The 17,278-nt window shown below is 42.2% G+C and overlaps 2 protein-coding genes across 4 annotated transcripts; both read left to right on the top strand.

Moving 5' to 3' along the window:
- The first annotated feature begins 308 nt into the window (after positions 1 to 308).
- Positions 309 to 5,916, top strand: LOC105562820 (protein zer-1 homolog). Of its 2 annotated transcripts, none has more exons than XM_012013911.1 (9): positions 309 to 1,413; positions 1,501 to 1,777; positions 1,888 to 2,179; positions 2,413 to 2,618; positions 2,720 to 2,891; positions 3,100 to 3,453; positions 3,527 to 3,676; positions 3,757 to 4,009; positions 4,149 to 5,916. In XM_012013911.1, the coding sequence occupies exons 1-9, from the start codon at positions 951 to 953 to the stop codon at positions 4,343 to 4,345; spliced, it is 2,364 nt and encodes a 787-aa protein (XP_011869301.1). In that variant the 5' UTR covers positions 309 to 950; the 3' UTR covers positions 4,346 to 5,916. The 2 variants fall into 2 exon arrangements, with proteins under 2 accessions (XP_011869301.1, XP_011869302.1); XM_012013912.1 differs by having other exon boundaries at positions 310 to 1,413; positions 3,100 to 3,423.
- Positions 5,917 to 6,833: 917 nt separating this feature from the next.
- LOC105562819 (uncharacterized protein DDB_G0283697) lies at positions 6,834 to 16,823 on the top strand. 2 transcript variants are annotated; one of them, XM_012013910.1, is made up of 12 exons: positions 6,834 to 7,060; positions 7,544 to 7,640; positions 8,153 to 8,355; positions 10,245 to 10,309; positions 10,390 to 10,464; positions 12,393 to 12,859; positions 13,596 to 13,752; positions 14,111 to 14,275; positions 14,377 to 14,874; positions 14,957 to 15,095; positions 15,185 to 15,407; positions 15,484 to 16,823. In XM_012013910.1, the coding sequence occupies exons 2-12, from the start codon at positions 7,615 to 7,617 to the stop codon at positions 16,025 to 16,027; spliced, it is 2,562 nt and encodes an 853-aa protein (XP_011869300.1). In that variant the 5' UTR covers positions 6,834 to 7,060; positions 7,544 to 7,614; the 3' UTR covers positions 16,028 to 16,823. The 2 variants fall into 2 exon arrangements, with proteins under 2 accessions (XP_011869300.1, XP_011869299.1); XM_012013909.1 differs by having other exon boundaries at positions 13,593 to 13,752.
- Positions 16,824 to 17,278: the final 455 nt, after the last annotated feature.

The following is a 17,278-nucleotide window of genomic DNA, read 5'->3' as shown; positions in this document are numbered from 1 at the left end:
AGATTAGTAAACTTTACTGTGATTGGTTAAATTTCAATCTAATCCCAATCCCAATCCGTAGTCTGATACGGGCTTTAGCGCGCGCTCGGTGCAAGCGGCCGGATTCGCCGCGAGACAAATGTTATCCGATTGGCTGAGATGCGGCCACCAATTAGCAATCAATTTCCAGTGCGCAATCTGATACGGGCTTAAAGAGAGCGAGCGGTGCAGGTGCAGCTCTACCCCGCTACACCCGTGCCGGACAGCACACTTTCGCTCTCTCCGCTATACATAGCGCTCTACGCAATATTCTACGGGTGATCGATAAAATTGCCCCCCCTCGCGATGGTGTAGCGCGATGTGTCGGAAGCGCCGAAACGTCGTAGGATCGTAGGATCTACGCGCGATGCGAGCGAGAAGAGAGGCCGGGACGCGTAGGGAAGCGTGAAGGTAGCCGCGGCAGCGCGGGGGTGGGGGATGACGGGGCGACAGTGATGTGGTAACAGCTGTAGGCTCGGTGCTTTTTCCGCGGTGGATTTTACGGATCGAGCGCGTGAGATCGGTGACACACACGCGCGCGCGGAGCCGCCCGTCGAGTTCGCAGCGAGTGCGCGTCCGACGAGAGTGCCGAGTGTCGGTGACGCGGCCCCGCGGCGGTCGCGGCGCGCGCCAACCGTTTCGCCAGGCAGAAATGATCCCGAATGCGGCCGCGGCGTAGGCATTCGTGACGCGCCATGTCGCGCGTACCCAGCTGATCCCACGCTCTGACACAACGCACGCGTCTCCCCGTCAGCCGCGGGCGTTCCACGCTCCGAAGTTGCGCAATTGCCGAGGGAGAATATAGCGCGCGTCTTCCTTCATGAACGTGACTCGGTCGTGATTTCGTCAAATCCGAGCTGCCGAGAAAGAGAGAGAGAGCGAGCGAGCGAGCGAGCGAGAGAGCAAGAGAGAGCGATAGAGAGGAAGATAGAATGGCGGAGCTGGATGACTTATTTCACACGGATCAATATGTAGGCCCGGAGCGGCTTGCCGATCTGTGCTACAAGCTCATCTGCGAGAATCTCGACATTATCTCGGTAAAGGGGAAACGCGGCCATCGGATGCTGCGCAAGGGTATAACCTTCCCGAGCGAGATATGCGACAAGATTATAGAGTACGCGCAGCGCAGCGAGGCGACCGAGGACGACGACTGCTTCTTCTCGATCTTCAAAAATCAGGCGGCCACGCGGCTCAAGCACGTCAAGATCTCCAATTGCAGCCTGACCGACACCTCGGTGCAGACGCTCGTCGGCCACAAGCTCTACGACCTGGAGCTCATCGATTGCAGCAACGTGACGGAATTCTGCATCGAGCACATCAATACCAATTCGGAGAACCTGCACAGCTTGGTGTGCCATGGAACTTCGATGATCGTACCTTCTACCTTAAACCTCTGTAAGAGACCACGGTTTTGCCCACGTGTCCCGCAGCCTGTTGCAACGCGCCCCAAGCGGATTGTTAAACCATGACTCCTTGTTACAGCCTCCATCAATTACTACCAGCGTGGATATGTTTTCAACACGCCGAAATTAAAGCGCCTGGAATTAGGATACGTAGGAATACCATCGTCGGAATATTTACTCCTCCTAGCGGGGCTGTCGAATCTGACGCAGCTGGACTTGTCCAATAGTTGTAACATTGATACTTTTGAATTCTATCATCTGGTACCAAACTTAGTATCCTTAGCTTTGTACAACGTTAAGATCAATACCGACCCAAAATCCTTTGTCAAGAACATCTGTCAATTAAAACATTTGAGGTACGTTGGAGAGTTTCGACTATAGAGACAGTAAAGCTTATACATAGCGACAAGTTTTCTTGGTGGTGCAAGTACATGAGACGACGCAGGTTCATAAAATGTTTTTGCAGGTACTTGGACATTTCTCAGTCAAATTATAAACATGGACAGTTTGAAAATCCCAATAAGATCCTGTCCGACCTGGTGAATGGTCTACCTCAGTTGGTTTCTTTAGACATCGGTGGTACAAATCTTGCGGGAAGAGGCGTAGCCGAACGTCCCGTCGACACGAATATCGAAGACTTTGGGCAGCTCTCCGATATACCGGGACTCGCATCTAGGATACATAAGCCGTTACAATTCTTAGGACTTTACGGGACTATGCACGGTGCTTGTAGAAGACACGACATACCGGCGAAAGTGGTGAGATTGCACGAGAATTGTCATATTTGCGCCCTCCGATTATACCGGTAGTTATTTCTTGATGGGAAATGGAGAAAAACAATATTGAATATTTCTCTCCGACGCTTAACGAAAGGAGATATTAAATAAAGTCCATGTGTAGAAACTAGTTGACTGTGCGCTACTGCAAGAAATTAGTAGGTAAAAGCATTATCGTTTATTCATCTACTTGTTTTCTTACGGGGTTGGCTTAGGTGGCTGGTGATGCAAATGAGGATCAAATACTGATCGCGGCTCATGTTTGTATGGACAATAAGCAAGAATTACTACAAAAAGTATTGGGCGACTTATACCACGTGTTTAGATATGAAAATTGTCATAGGATGGATCAAGCGCTATGTACCGTGTTGGAAGCGATGGAAAAGCATCCAGCTCAGAAGCATATACAAATATCGGGAAGGTACGCATGTGCGTAGAGAGACGTGTATTCTATAATTTATCAATTATAGGATATGCGCCAAGAGAGCAAGACAACCTTTAATCTTACATCGCACATTGCAGCGCCACGTTATTTTACATAGTAAAGATGAAGGAAAAGGGTGAATTAGTAGCGCGAATGAAGAGAAGGATTATCAGTACTCTCCTTGCTGGTATGAGCACACATAGGGACGAAGAGACTATGATGCGGAACGGTTGTTTGGCGTTGTGTCAGTTCCGCATACCACATGATGTGGTTTGTGTCATTTTCAACTTTTCTTTATTTTGCCCCCGTCTATGACATTAGTCTCCCATATTAAACTATTCGCATTCAAACTGCGAAATTGTCGCTTAACCAAGGAAAACGTCACGTTTTCGAAATGTTGACAATAGTTTACACGATATATAAAAGAAGTATAATTAACTACTTTCGATAATAATGCAATTATCATTCACTTCTGTAGATGTCGAATTATGAAACCCTTGTAAAGGTGCTTCTACATTCAGCCAAACACTCCGAACCAGAAAGTTTTGTCCAAAGAATCGGCATATATCTATTAAACTCTCTAGCTTGTCAAGTGGAAGGTAAAGAAAAGAGATTGCTCGGCAAGCTGGGTTGTGTTAAAACTATGTTAGAATTGGTGGAGTATAGGGTGGAGACAAACATATTCGACGACGTGCTAGAAGTCGCATGGTCGACTATGTGGAATATGACGGACGAAACATCCATAAATTGCCAGCGATTCTTGGATGAGGAAGGCATGGCGCTTTTCCTCAAGTGCGTACAGGTGTGTTTCGCAAAGTACGCTATACTACAAGTACGCAAGTCGGATATACTTAGCTTAAGCTGCGATTTTTGTTTCCACTGCAATATATTTATCGCCTGTCTAGCAATATCCACACAAAGAAGAGCTGTTGAGAAATATGATGGGTTTGCTGGGCAACGTAGCCGAAGTCGAGTATCTTCGGATCCATCTGATGCAGGAACGATATGTAACCGTCTTCGCCAATCTGTTACGCTCTAATAGCGATGGAATCGAGGTTTCGTATTTTCCCTTCTTCCTTCATTCTTTTCAATTCTAGTGCACTCACAAATAATATAGATTTCTCGAATTACACAGGTTCCGTACAACGCCGCTGGTATATTGGCACACATGGCATCCGATGGTATTGACGCTTGGACAATAGAAAAGCCAACTCGTAAAGAGGTTCTTAAGTACATGGTGCAAGCGATTGAGAGTTGGGACTTGAATGCGGAACGTAACATCAATTATCGCTCGTTTGGACCACTGTTACGTCTGCTGGATGTGTATCATACTCCACCGTGTCAACATTGGGCCGCTTGGGCTCTTGCCAATCTCACCAAAGTATACTGTACGTGCGCAATATTAATATTCATACGTACATATGACGAATCATTTAGATTTAGAATATCCGCCTTCTTGCTCTGTTTGGCTCTATTTTTTTCTTGGCTTCCACTATTTTACATAATATGATGTAATCGATGTTTCAGCATTCAAGTACTGCGCATTGGTGGTGAAAGAAGGAGGACTGGAGAAGCTGCATACGGTGATAGCAGATCCCAGACCATACGAACGTATAAAAGAACTTGCAAACTTGGTGATTGAAAACTGCTGTAACGAGAGCCACTCCGACGACGTAAATGTCTCTCATTCTGCTTTAGACGCGGAATACAGCCTGGATGGCTAAAAAGACGGATCTTAATAATGTGCACACGTTGCATAACTTATATCATTTCTTTAGACAAAACAAAGTATGATTATGATATTAGTATCATAACTTGGACAGAGATAATAGCAGAAGAAAATTACATAGACGAGTCAGATTAAACATGAGTGTGTTACATTAACTTGGTAACGATGGATCTGTTCTTTGTAGCTGTGCTATGTCATACTCTCTGCGCTTAAAACGAAATAAGTACATAATTAGGCGAGGAGAGAAAACAGAAACGATGAAATGTATGAAGGGTTTAGCTACAAAAAACAAGTCTATTTTTTCGATAAAAAGAAGTGGAAAAGGACGGATGCTCAATATTACAATTACAAAGGTTGTGTATGTATGCTTGCTTGGACGCGTATGTGTGTACTCGACCGTGCTCGTGGGTGTATGTGCGCGCGCGTGGGTTCATGTATTTGGATGGAGAATGCAAAGTATTTTGAAATGATTATTCAATTACGCAAATATTCATCTTATACATTATTGCCGGTAATTAATGGTTGACTGAACCGAGAATCTCATCCGATCGATATATAGTACATACGGTGTCTCGAATGTCTTGCCATAAGAAAATCATATTCTTTCGAACTACTCGGATACAGGTATGCGTCATCTCTAGATATTTGTGAATCGAGATTGCGTGTCAAAAAATTAAAACCTAAACTTTTATTTATTTAAAACTGAATATTAGCTGTTTACTTATTTTCGACCGATGTTTACTCTCATGCGAATGAAGCTCACAGATGCTTAAACTCGGATAGAATTTTCAACGATGCATTTGTCACGCCGTGTGTATGTTGTACATACTTTTCATATATAATCGAGCCTTCACCTTTCGACACCTCTGTTCTTAATCAGCTGAACTTTTGAAAATAATTAGCGAAATTACAAACGCGCTTAGATACGATGAGAGAAATGATGGGGGGAGAATGAGGAATTTTTCTTTGTCCTAACGGCTTGAGAGTAAGGAGGTTCGACTATAAAAAAAAACGAGAATGAATAATCGGAGTTGGGCTTGCACGCTTATTATACTTGTCTTTAACTAATCGTATTGACTTTCGTACAATATGTGGATGTTTGTTCTGGCCTTTCTTTTCTTTCTATCTTTGTTTCCCCCCCTCCCTTTCTTGTAGATATATATACGACGTAGCGTAGGTAATTCGTTCTCATTCTACTAGGACTTTTCCAACACGGAAGGACGTGACAGGCTTAGAAGAACTTTGCGTGTAAATAGAATTACGAGGGAGCAGTATATTAGATTTAAATGTTTTGTATGTTATCGTTATAATTACCATTAAAGTCCCTTGAGAAAATTAACTCGTCGATTAAGTCCCAATGACATGGTATATCGAACGTATACTTTCAACGAATTTCCACAGATTTGTCTTTACGTAGGTTCTTGTTCAGTGACAAGAATACGCGGGGAAGGAATTACAGCGATTGTTACCAGCGTCAACGTAATGCGCGTGACGATGTAATCACAACGCATCATGCATACGGTTTGTTCGATGTATAATATAGTATTATCTGAAATTATTATTAGAGTACGCATTTTATTCTCTTTTTCTATCCTTTTCTTTTTCGTCCGAAAACATTGTGGCTATTTGTACAGGATCAGTGAGGCAAGTTATTCGTGATAATCCCGTATTTTTCAATAAAGTTTACCAAACGACAATAGTAGCTGCAAAATAATAGTAATAGAGTAACATCAACGGTTGTAATTAATAATTATGTTAAATATCCTATAATGGGATAGCAGGTTTTCAACGTGCAAATTCAATCGCAAGTCATTTCTCGCGACGATTACACGATTCATCTAGCAATGAATTTTCCACTAAACAGATTTCACTTCAAGAATAATAAATTCATTATGGAACCAATGATGCTTGTTAATTTAACAGAAAGTCCTATCTCATATTAGGAATTTGTCGTCATAGGGGACTTTCTTCTAGTGATAATTCCAGGACTAATCAGGACAATAATAATATAATCCATATTATTTTATTAACATACGGGAAAAAGATTAGAACAAAAACGCGTCTAAAGACGATCGCGTGGTTCTACGCGGTCATCTCGTTGGCCGCATGGAATTTCAAATCTGATTGCAAGATCGAACTACGAGCTATAATTCATTCTGGCTGCGGTCAAGCTGCTGCAAATGCTTCGAAGCGTCTCTCCCTCTCTTCTCCTTTCATCTTTATTGAAAGAAGGGAAAGGAAGAATTCTTCCAAGTATTTGTATAGCGGCAGTTCGATCGCGGCCTCTAGACACCCGGCACATACGACTTCCGGTTCCACCGATTTATTCCATTGGCCAATCGCAGACGAGCCTGAGGAGAACAAGCGCAACTGCGATTGGTCGGTTTCGCGCAGCTCGAGCCTCGCCGCGCCAATCGTGGAGCCGGCCTGACGGGCTCGCACATTCGGGGCTGCTGGGACGCCACTCGTACCGAAAACGTGTGCGCCGACATTTTGGTTATCCATGGTGGCTCGGTGAACGATTTCGTTTGCTCCCGCCAGCTTCGCGCGAGCTCTTCGGAGGTGGCTCGCGATCTGTTAGACGGGCTTGGTGTTTTAGCGGGTAGAGCGTATATACGTGGAGGAGTGCCGTGGGATCGCCCGTAGTCGCGTCCGCGTCGCAACGAGGGAGGAAGGAAGACGGAGGCTGCGACTCTCGCGGCTCGGCCAGGTAAGATTTGCCTTGTGTGCGCGCTCGACGCGACAGGGCGCTCGGCCATTGCTCCCCGCGGTCGCGCGAATTATCGACCGTTTTATCGACTCGTAGCTCCGCGGCCTCGCGGCGGGCCCGTTTCTCCGGAGTATCTCGCGCGAGAGGGTCACGGGGCTCCCTCGCCGATTTGCGACGCAGAGCGCCGTCACGTTGCTGGCGCGTTTCGTCTCGGGATCGCGTCGGAGCCGCGCGGGCGCCCGACGCCGTTCCAGCCCCTGCCTCAATTTCCACAATTCTCTCCTCCCTTTTCTCATCTCCCGCTGAAAGTCGAGCTAGCGCGCGCGCGGATTCCGCGTCCCGATCTTTCGACTCCAGCTCCGAGCCGCTTAACCTGAACGGCGGGGCCGATCGCCGTGCGATCGCGGTGAGGCTATCGACGTATTCTCCACGAATGCGACTTCTGGCACATGCGTTGTACAGAAATATTTATTTTGTTCGTAGACTAACGGCGCTGTGTCCACTACAGCCCCTTATCTCTTTCTCTCTGTCTCGCTCACCGATAAGTTGCAACCATGAGCTACGGTTACAACAAATACAGGTAATGTACTTATTTTTTTTTTCGTGCACTGCGACACGTTCTCCTGTCCTTTGCTGTAACAATTGATGGGTGTGACGTAAGGTATACTTGAAAAGGACTGGTATTACTGGTCGAAACATGATTTTATTTTATTAAAATAAAAGATTTGCCAGCCCATATCGTTTTAATTCTTAATTGTATTTCTTTTATCACTGGCGACTTACCATTTCCAAAAACTTAATGTACTTACGTTCAATCACGCTGCGGGGGGGGGGGGTTGCGTTATTTTTTTTCATCAGCAAGATAAGGGTTTTATTTAAGTCACACTTTCTTTTAAAGATACTCACTCTTGCCGTTTAAGTGACTTCAACGTTTCTGTGTTTTTACATATTTTTAAATACACATTTGCATATCAGTGCTTTGCTTGGTCATAGCGAGGAATCTTAATCTTGTTTTTACAAGACGCAGTAGAATACGCCCAGGTACAAAAAATAGAGGAAGATAGCGAATGTCTTTCTCGGTTTCTTTTCTAGTTCCACCATGAGTTCTCGCGGTCGTGGATTTAATTCTCGCGGAGGTGGTTCGTACAGGGGACGCGGTGGTGGCGGAGGAAACGAGTGGAATGGTGGTTCGGCGGGCGGGAACATGTCTGGCAGAGGAGGATACTCATCTTCCAGAGGTGGCAGGTTTAAATATTCAACGACGAGCTACGACTCTAGATCCAAATATAATTCAGGTAATGTATGAGCGTTTGACGTTTGACGAACGGCTGCGTTCGGCGGAGAAAGCTGCTCAGTGAGCGCCGAGGGGTAAACCGCTGAGGGCATTGTGATGTATTTGATTTGCGGCATTACCAGGGATTACGTCATTTCTGGGGCATTTAGTGGGCGGTGACGTTGCAACGTGCTTCTAGGCGCCCCGCTGGGACTCGCTCGCACGCCTCTTCACATTTTGCGCCTCACGCTTGAGCGTCGTTGCATACCGCCTAGTAACAGCTAGAGCTTTCGGTTGGATACGCGTTTTAAGACTCACATGTACCTGTGTACAAGACACTTGTACACGTATAGTCGAATATTCGTACGTGTGACACGTGTAAACGTGTGCAAATATTTGTCAAAATCTGACGAAAGATCTCTATTTCTGCATATGTTTGACATACGTATACGCATAATTCCAGCATTCCAAGTTTTATCCATATTTTGTCACATAATTCTCTAAATATTGTATTTCCCTATTGAGGTGTACACGGCTACACGTTTACATACGTCACATACACGGATATTTGTGTACGTAAATGAGGATTCTTTAAATTCGTATACACGGGTTAAAATACGGATAAGTTAAATACACGAATCACACGTGCAGTCTAGTACTCGTGTACTGGTGAGCTCTAGTAACGGCACCGTCCTTGGGTGTTATTTGAACTTGTTGGGGCATTATAAAGAATCTAAAAAAGATTGTATAAAATAAAGTAATGTCCACCGGACATTACAGCCGAGCTTTAGTGCATTAGTAGGCATTGGTGTACACAATTTCGGTCAGCAGTTCGCTTCTCGGTGAGCACTTTGTGTCGATTGGATTATACTCTTAACTTGGAACTTGGTCCAAGTTTTAGTATTGTGGACGCAGGCCTTTAGAGCTGTGCTGTGATAGAATTATTCTTCTAGATTTCAAAGTCATAATCCAACCGGCGCAAGCGCTCACTGAGCAGTTTTCTCTGCCGAGCCAATAACAGTTAAGGTTTGCGCACGCACGCTTATGAACTGTGCTCCACTCGGTTTTAACAAAGCTTCGAAGCGTTTGTGTGTGGTTTACCTAGACAGAAAGTCACACTTTAATGCACCGAATGGAGCACAGTCTGGTTTGGAGAGTATAGTATGTACAAATTACGTATTAGCAGGGTTGGGCAAGTTAGATTTTTTTTAAACCAAGTTTAGTTAAAGTTAACAGCCTTAAAAGTTTAACTTACGAGACACGGGATCGTACTTGCGACCTACGAGTTACGAAGCAAGCACCTTATTCGCCGAGCATTGGACAAAACGCCAAGACACGTGTATTTTTTTTGGCCTCTAGAATCACCCAAAAAATTGGCATCTCGATGTACTGGATGTAGTGTCCCTTTGTTAGTTAAGATACAAGTTAATCCAGGATAAAATTGAACGAATTTAAAGTTGGGTCAATAATAAAAAGAAATTAAAAAGTTAAAAGTTAAATTTGTTTTATTTTTACATAAAATCGCAGACTTGTGATCACATAAATTGGATTGAATTTCACGACCACCGTTTAAATCGATCACACTTGACAGAATATGGCCCATTTCATATGCGAGGAATTTCACGTGAGTTTGAAAATTAAAACCCCGTATAATGGCTGTGTTGCAAAATTCATTGCCAGCGTCGAAGAGCTCTTATAGTGCACGTAACGTATACTGTAGATTTTTAGCGCTGAATTTTGGAACGCAGAGACTGCCAATGTAGGCAGACGTCTACGTCTCTAATGTAACAAAGTTGTTAATGATTTCACTTTTTAATTTTTTAACTTAACTTTTATCATTTTTACTAGACACTACCCAACCCTGCGCATTAGATATTTTTGAATTATTATATCGTCGGCTTCTCTTTTTAGGTTCAGAGAGATATTCAAGCAGAGGTGGTCGTGGCGAACATTCCAACAGTTATAAAAGACCACGTGTAAGAATACAGAATACATATATAAAAAAGCCTTTTTGTGTCATCCGGAATACCAAAATGGGGGTTGTTGTTTTTTACAGGATTCGTATTCCGGTAGAGATGACCATCGATCATCTAGCGAGTCGACACGTAAACGAATAAGAAGTGACTATCAGGTATGTATTCTCCCCTGCCTCTCTCTTTGTAATCTCCGTCATACGTTTCTCTATCTCGTAAGATAATATTTTGAGAGAAAAGTGTAGCACGGCATCAGTATGCAATGCTCTGAAATTGCTCATGATATTTGAATTTTCGTAATGAAAAGTTTCTTCCAACAATTCAAGTATTGTTTTTATATTATGTAATGTAATTGAGAACGATGGTCCTGAAAGTTTGTCACTTGTCGATTAAAGTGTAACGTATCCAAAAGAATGTGTACGCAAGGAAGAGTTGTGTTTAAAAAAGAAAAGAAAGGAATATCAAATGATTTCAGGACACTCGTATATAAGAAAAATTGGTATACTTTAGACGATGCATTTATAAGTTATCATACTTTCCTTTCAAGCAACGCGAACCAACGGCTTCTCGAACACTCGTTCTTTTTGCGTTGGGACGCTACTGCGGTGGAACGCTACAAAAACGTCAAATTATTAAAAGATGACTCGTTAAAAGATGAGATATACCTAGATGGTATTTATGATATTGCCCGCTGTCCGCATATATATCCTATTAAAGTTTGAGAGCTATTTGAAAAGTCGCTGGAAAATGGGATGGATAGACCCGTACGTGCGAGTTGCATCACGTTATTTCCCGTTAGAGAGCAATAAGCGCAATTGTGCCGATTTATTACGCAGTTACGAGAATAGAGAGTATAGAGAAATTGTAGAGAGAGATAACGTACAACGACCTCACTCATGGGATTTTCATGAAATATCATCTCTAGACGCCGTGTAATCAGTTATCTTAAATTATGTCCAATGCTAAATTACAAAGAGAACAAATTTTGAATAATATTTATACGTTCGTAGACCTTTCCAATCGTATTGGGGCAGGTTTGTCCTTTATCGATCTTCCGTTAAACATGACGCAGAGGGAATTGGGAAAGAATTAATGTGTAATGTATGCATATATCCCTACGAAATGATGGAGAACACTTGACGCACGCATGATACATGTGAGGCAGACGAGCGAAAGATGGACATACACGTATACGTAATATTGTCCAAACCGTCTTAGTACCAAACGCAACCACGCACATGTATTTACAAATGATTACCGTTACTTTCGTTCGATTATCATCTTCGTGTGTTCCATATGAAAGATTTGACGCATCGTTCCATACGAAAGACTTGACGCATCGCACCTAATAATTCGACTAAGTTGGAAAGGTCTATCGTTGAATGGCGAGATAGAATTCGTTAGCTCGAGGGAAGCGAGCGCTGCTATTACTCCCAGGATTGCACATGTGAACGAGATTAGAGATATATTTTCCACACGATTACGCAAAGTTACGTAACGAGGCAAACGTAAAGAGGCATTTAGGGATTCTCGATTATTTAGGGAAAGTCCAATTATATATGGCTAGGTGATACAATGATCATAGAGTAACTGCAATTATTAATCCCAATTATGACTGCGACGGTCGTGACACGACTGGACCTGTTTAAACGATAAACGATTAGCACTGCATGCATGTGATAACCGAATGATGAAATGCAAATGGATTTGAAAGCTGAAAATAGAAACATATCAGTTAATTACTATGCCGACAATTACGCTATTAATTGATCAATCAATTTTTTATTCGGTCGATTGAGTTAGTCAGTTAGCCATTTAGTCAGTCGATCGCTCGATCAATCCATCAATCGATGTCAGTCGGTTAGTCACTCGGATTAGCCCAGTTGGACAGTAGCAAGTAAGATTTAAACGTAGATATGTACGTATGTGTAGAGAGATCTACGAAAGATAAGCGGTAGGAAAGGGAAAAGAAAGGATGAGTGCATAAGCATATGTGCGTAGAATAAAGTATAAGAGACAAAGGAAAGGAGATGAGAGAAAAGAGAGGAAATGCATGGAAGGAGGACAATTAAATTTGATTTGGCAGGGTGGAGGTAGCGGTAGCGGCTCACAGAGGTATTCGTCGTACGGTTCGTCCACGGCAGCGCCCTACGACGATAATAAGGGATCGTCATCATCAGCCGTATACGAGGACAAGAGACAGAGCGAACGAGCGTCGTCGTACCACCGTTCCGAGGATCGTCACTCCGCCTCACGGAGCTACGCGCCTCCGCCACCTCCTCGGATTAGCGAAATGGCACCGCCGCCGACTCAGAGATACACCTCGAGTCGTGGAAGAATATCGCACCAGAGCTCAAATTACAGAGGTCGCATTTCGACCCGCGGCACCGGTGGTAGAGGTGGTGCATTTCACCGCGTGAGCTCTCGATCGGACGTCCTCATGGCTCGCAAGCGTACTCTGCATTCGCTCGACTATCGTCGAAAGCTGCTAGGCTCACGCTCGCGAGACTACATCCAGCGTGTGCGCATGACTACTACCAAACTACGCAGGAGGTAATTTATTAATACAGTCACTTACCGAAAAAAAAAAACACTATCTTCGTAGCCTGTGCTTGAGTATCCTTCTTCAAAGTCGGTTCCTGCAAACCGACTCTCGGTCGATGACAAGACTGAGTGTCGCAAGACAATGATTTAGATGAAAGCGAACGAACAAATGCGCATGCGTGAATAAGTGCCTAGTAAGTAAATCGATTGATAAAAAAAATCAAGATGCGAACGATCTTGAAACGAATGTTACACTGCCGAGAGAGAGAAAGAGAGCTTTTTGCAGGGTTCTAATAAAGAAGAAATCATTGACGATACGTATAAACGTAATGTACGTGTGTACGTGTGTCATCATCAAAACGCAACGTAATAACTTTCGATATGAGAGCTAAAATAATTGTACTTTACTCGTCATGAGATATAATTCTCTTTAAAGTTTATAGCGGTACGACTATACTATTCATATATTTTTTGGCACGACCGAGGGTGTGCGAAGAAGTCGGAACGCGATGAAAAATAAAAGAACAATGAATAATAGACACTTTTAGCGTACACTACGAAACGCATTTCACGTTTTGGGACATAGAGCCGAGATATTAAACCGATACTGTCGCGATATTTTCTACGTATCATCTATAAGCAAGTTTTGCTCGATGATACAACGAAAGACAAAGAAGCACGAAAAAAAAATGGAAAATGCTGGAAAATAATATAAGTCAAAACAAAATTGCTGTGTCATTAGTAGCGGTACTACTAGGCTACCCGGAAGTAAAAAGGACTCGGGATCCGGGACCAGCGTGAAGGACAAGGATAGAGAGATGGCCAAAGCCATTAATGCAGAATTTTCCGATGACGATGACGAGGAAGATGATAATAAGAGTAATTGGGACGACGAAGAAAAGGTAATTCAACAGTGGCGTTAAACAAGCTTGTCAAATGTATGATTATTTATATATTTAAGTATATTTATGTAACTTGTTTATTAGATGAATAGAATATAAACATGGGTCACAGATGCCGGGGATTGTTTTATTGTTTTTAATCGCTGCTGCTAAAAAAACCAAGTGATCCAATCTCTAACATGAAATTCTTACTAACAATAGACTCGTCACTAGAGTTTATTCATATATTTAAGAGCATATTAAATATATAATATTTTATACGATGCTTTTAAAATGTGACACATAATATGCTCTTGCGTGTTTAAATGATTTTGTAATATTTATTTATTATTTATATATTATTGTCAACGTTATACAGCCACACGAACATGATGAAGAGGAGGACCTGGAAGAGGAAGAAGAGAAAAAGAAGAAGGAAGACAAACGTAAGAAGGAGAAACAGGATAGGGAAAGGCAACACACCGAAGATGAGGAAGAAAAAGACGATGATATTAAAGAGGAAGATGATGATCAGAAGCGAGAAGTGAGTCACATTCAGCCCTATACTATCTAAATTACTATTAGTTTTATTGCCCTCAATAGTGTTTTCTTCACTTGTTCTAATCCATTTTGTTGGGTCTGTAGGAGGATGAAGATGACGATGGTGACGACGAAGAACGCGACGAGAATGAAAAAGCGGAACGTGATAGAACCGCAGATTCCGAAGAATTGCCGAGTAGACGGGACGGTAGAAAGTTTATAAAGTTGAAATGCCCTCATTGCGCCCATCACAGCGTCACGTTCAAAGAATATTCGCTCCATCTGTTCTCTGGCCGCCACAGTGCGGCGATGAAACGTATCGCTGCTCGACACAAGGCAACTATAACGCGTATGCGAGTTGTTCAACGGCAAGAGCAAAGGCGTATCGAGGCTCGCGATATGGCACGCGGCACGCTGCCCTCTCGTACTATGTTCTGTGCCATTTGTAAATTAAACTACCGTTCCTTGAAAACCGCTCATCAGTTGTCCGAGTCTCACCGCCAAATGAAACGATTTCTCACACCATTCTGTCGTGTTTGTCGTATTCAATTCCGTTCACCAATGTTCTTTGAGACACATATGTGCTCCCTAGAGCATATCAAGGTAACTGTTGTACTTCATAATCAATTAATTGTTCATTTTTCTTTGTATGATGACTAATGTAAGTTGATTTTCCTCTCATCAGAGAAAGAGTATATTAAGAGAAAGAATGAATGCAAGTGGAAGTGGCGAAGCAGAGGGGGATTCGAGCGCGCCAGAAGAAGATGATAAAGAAGTAAATCTTGACAATTTTATGACTTTGGATTCTGTAGGTGATGTAGACGGTATGTAACAAGCATGTACGAAATATCCCTACGAAATGTAATATCCCATGCACTTATCTCTAAATGTCACATTATTGTTGTTTTTAAAGAGGATGAAGAGTCCAGCGACAAGAAAAAGGAAAAGACCGAGGGTGAAAGTTCAAGCGAGGCGGAGAAAAAATCGAAAGGCAAACAAATGATAAAAGTCGGCGCGGAATTTATAAAACGTGTCGAAGTACAATATTGCGAATTGTGCAAAGTATATCTACCACGCAGCGAAAACACAGAGCGGGCGGTCGCTTTACACTGTTCTACTCGTAGTCACCTTAAACGGTATATCACATTGATGTTCAATGATGAATGAATCGATGTTATAATCGTTGTATTTACAATCGTATGCATACTGCAGGTACGTGCGAGATAACGACGACAAGGCACTTAGACGTCAAGCGGAAAGAATACATCTTCAATCGTCATCGGCAACGAATGTGAATTCTACCAATTCCACCGTGACTAACAATGCATCGGACAACGCGAAGACTTCTCCCGTCAATTCCGAGCCACAAGTATCTGCTATACCAATGTCTACTGCGGCTGATAATAATGGTGTTTGCGGCGCAGAATACGTTAAAGTTGAAGAAGAAAAATCATGTAACTTAGAGTCTGAAAAGAATGCGAAAGATAGTAAGAATAATCCGGGGGATGAAGACGACGATGACTATCGCGCGCATGGCAGTGATAAAATTATTTGGGATGACGTCGACAAGGATTTAGGTGACATTTTGCGAGAAAGCGAGGCAGGAGCATCGAAATCGAGCGACGATGAAGATTCGCGTTACGATCGTTTTCGTAATTCGGACAAGAAGCAGCCCGGGAAAGAAAAAGAAACTGAGAAAGGTGAGAACCTTGAGGACAAGAGCGGTAATAATAAAATTAAAGACGTAAAAAATTAAACTTGAAAAGATGGATTCTATCGTCGAGAATCGTCTTTCGTTGTATTTTTTCAATTTACTTGACGCATTTTCAGGTTATTTCGTTTCATCTTCTCTAAATCTCGGTCTAATAATTGCTTTCATAATAAATCATGCAAATACCAAGTTTCTTGGAACTATCGTTTAATTAAACAACTTAATTTGTGCGTAGCGTATTACACATTCAAAATATTAATTAATACATGTTCCATTGTATTTCCTTGTTTGTTTGAAAATATGTGTTAATTTCAATGTGTCCAAGTCTCGCAATTTTCAATTTATGTAGTTTTAACGTATAAGTCTTACATCATTGATACGATCATATGTTGCCTATAAGTGACATCATTCAAATGTAATATACTAAGCATTACTGATGCTTTCCCCTATGAATTTGTGCACACATTTATATTTTGCATATTCATGGAAAATGTATAAGTATTATAGGTGTCTTTGGGAAGCACACATTTGGCACTAAAATCGTCTTCTATCTTCGTTCGATATATAGCGAGTGACAAAGATAGACTGATGCTTTCAGTGCTAATAGCGTTTTCCCATATGCAGTCTATGTTCTATATGTGCCTAAGTTTATTTTGGACTGTATCAATAGTGCCTAGTGTAGGTATATCTAAACAATACACGAAGTAAAGCATACAAATTTCAATTTTTATTTGTCAGCGTGAAGGAAGTGTGCGCCTGATCAATGTGTGCATCTCATGTAAGCACAATTTAACTATAGATTTTATTGAACATAATAAAGTCCGCACTCTAGGATCAAGAATTGTAGTAGCCTTTCCTGTCAATCTCCTGCTCATAGACGTAGGAAATATCTAGACGGAACGTCAAGTATCCATCATAAGCTAAACATTGAAAAAATTATAACTTGTTTTCTTGAATATCTCAAAGAGTATTAGGCAAATAAAAAATGTTTTAGACAAAAGTTGTTCATATTAATAAGTAAAATATAATAGTGTAATAAAAAATAGGAGTTCTGTTTAAAAAATTGGAGGTGACCTTCACGTGACCTTCAAATGACTGTCCAAGGTCAAGTCAAAGCCATCACCTACTGTCCCACTTCAAACCAAACAACTTTTGTTTAGAACGTTTTTCCGTATCATATTTTTTAAGTTATTCACGTGGATCATTGAAAATGAAACGCCCTGTATAGTTCCAAAATTTTTTCTAACTTCTAATCACGAACATTAGGAATCTCGAAAACTGGCGAAGTATCAGGAG

This window comes from Vollenhovia emeryi, unplaced genomic scaffold (genome assembly GCF_000949405.1).
Source record: "Vollenhovia emeryi isolate VEMERY1.0 unplaced genomic scaffold, V.emery_V1.0 DF939183.1, whole genome shotgun sequence".
Classification (NCBI taxonomy): domain Eukaryota; kingdom Metazoa; phylum Arthropoda; class Insecta; order Hymenoptera; family Formicidae; genus Vollenhovia; species Vollenhovia emeryi.
This window is presented reverse-complemented; position numbering and strand designations above follow the sequence as displayed.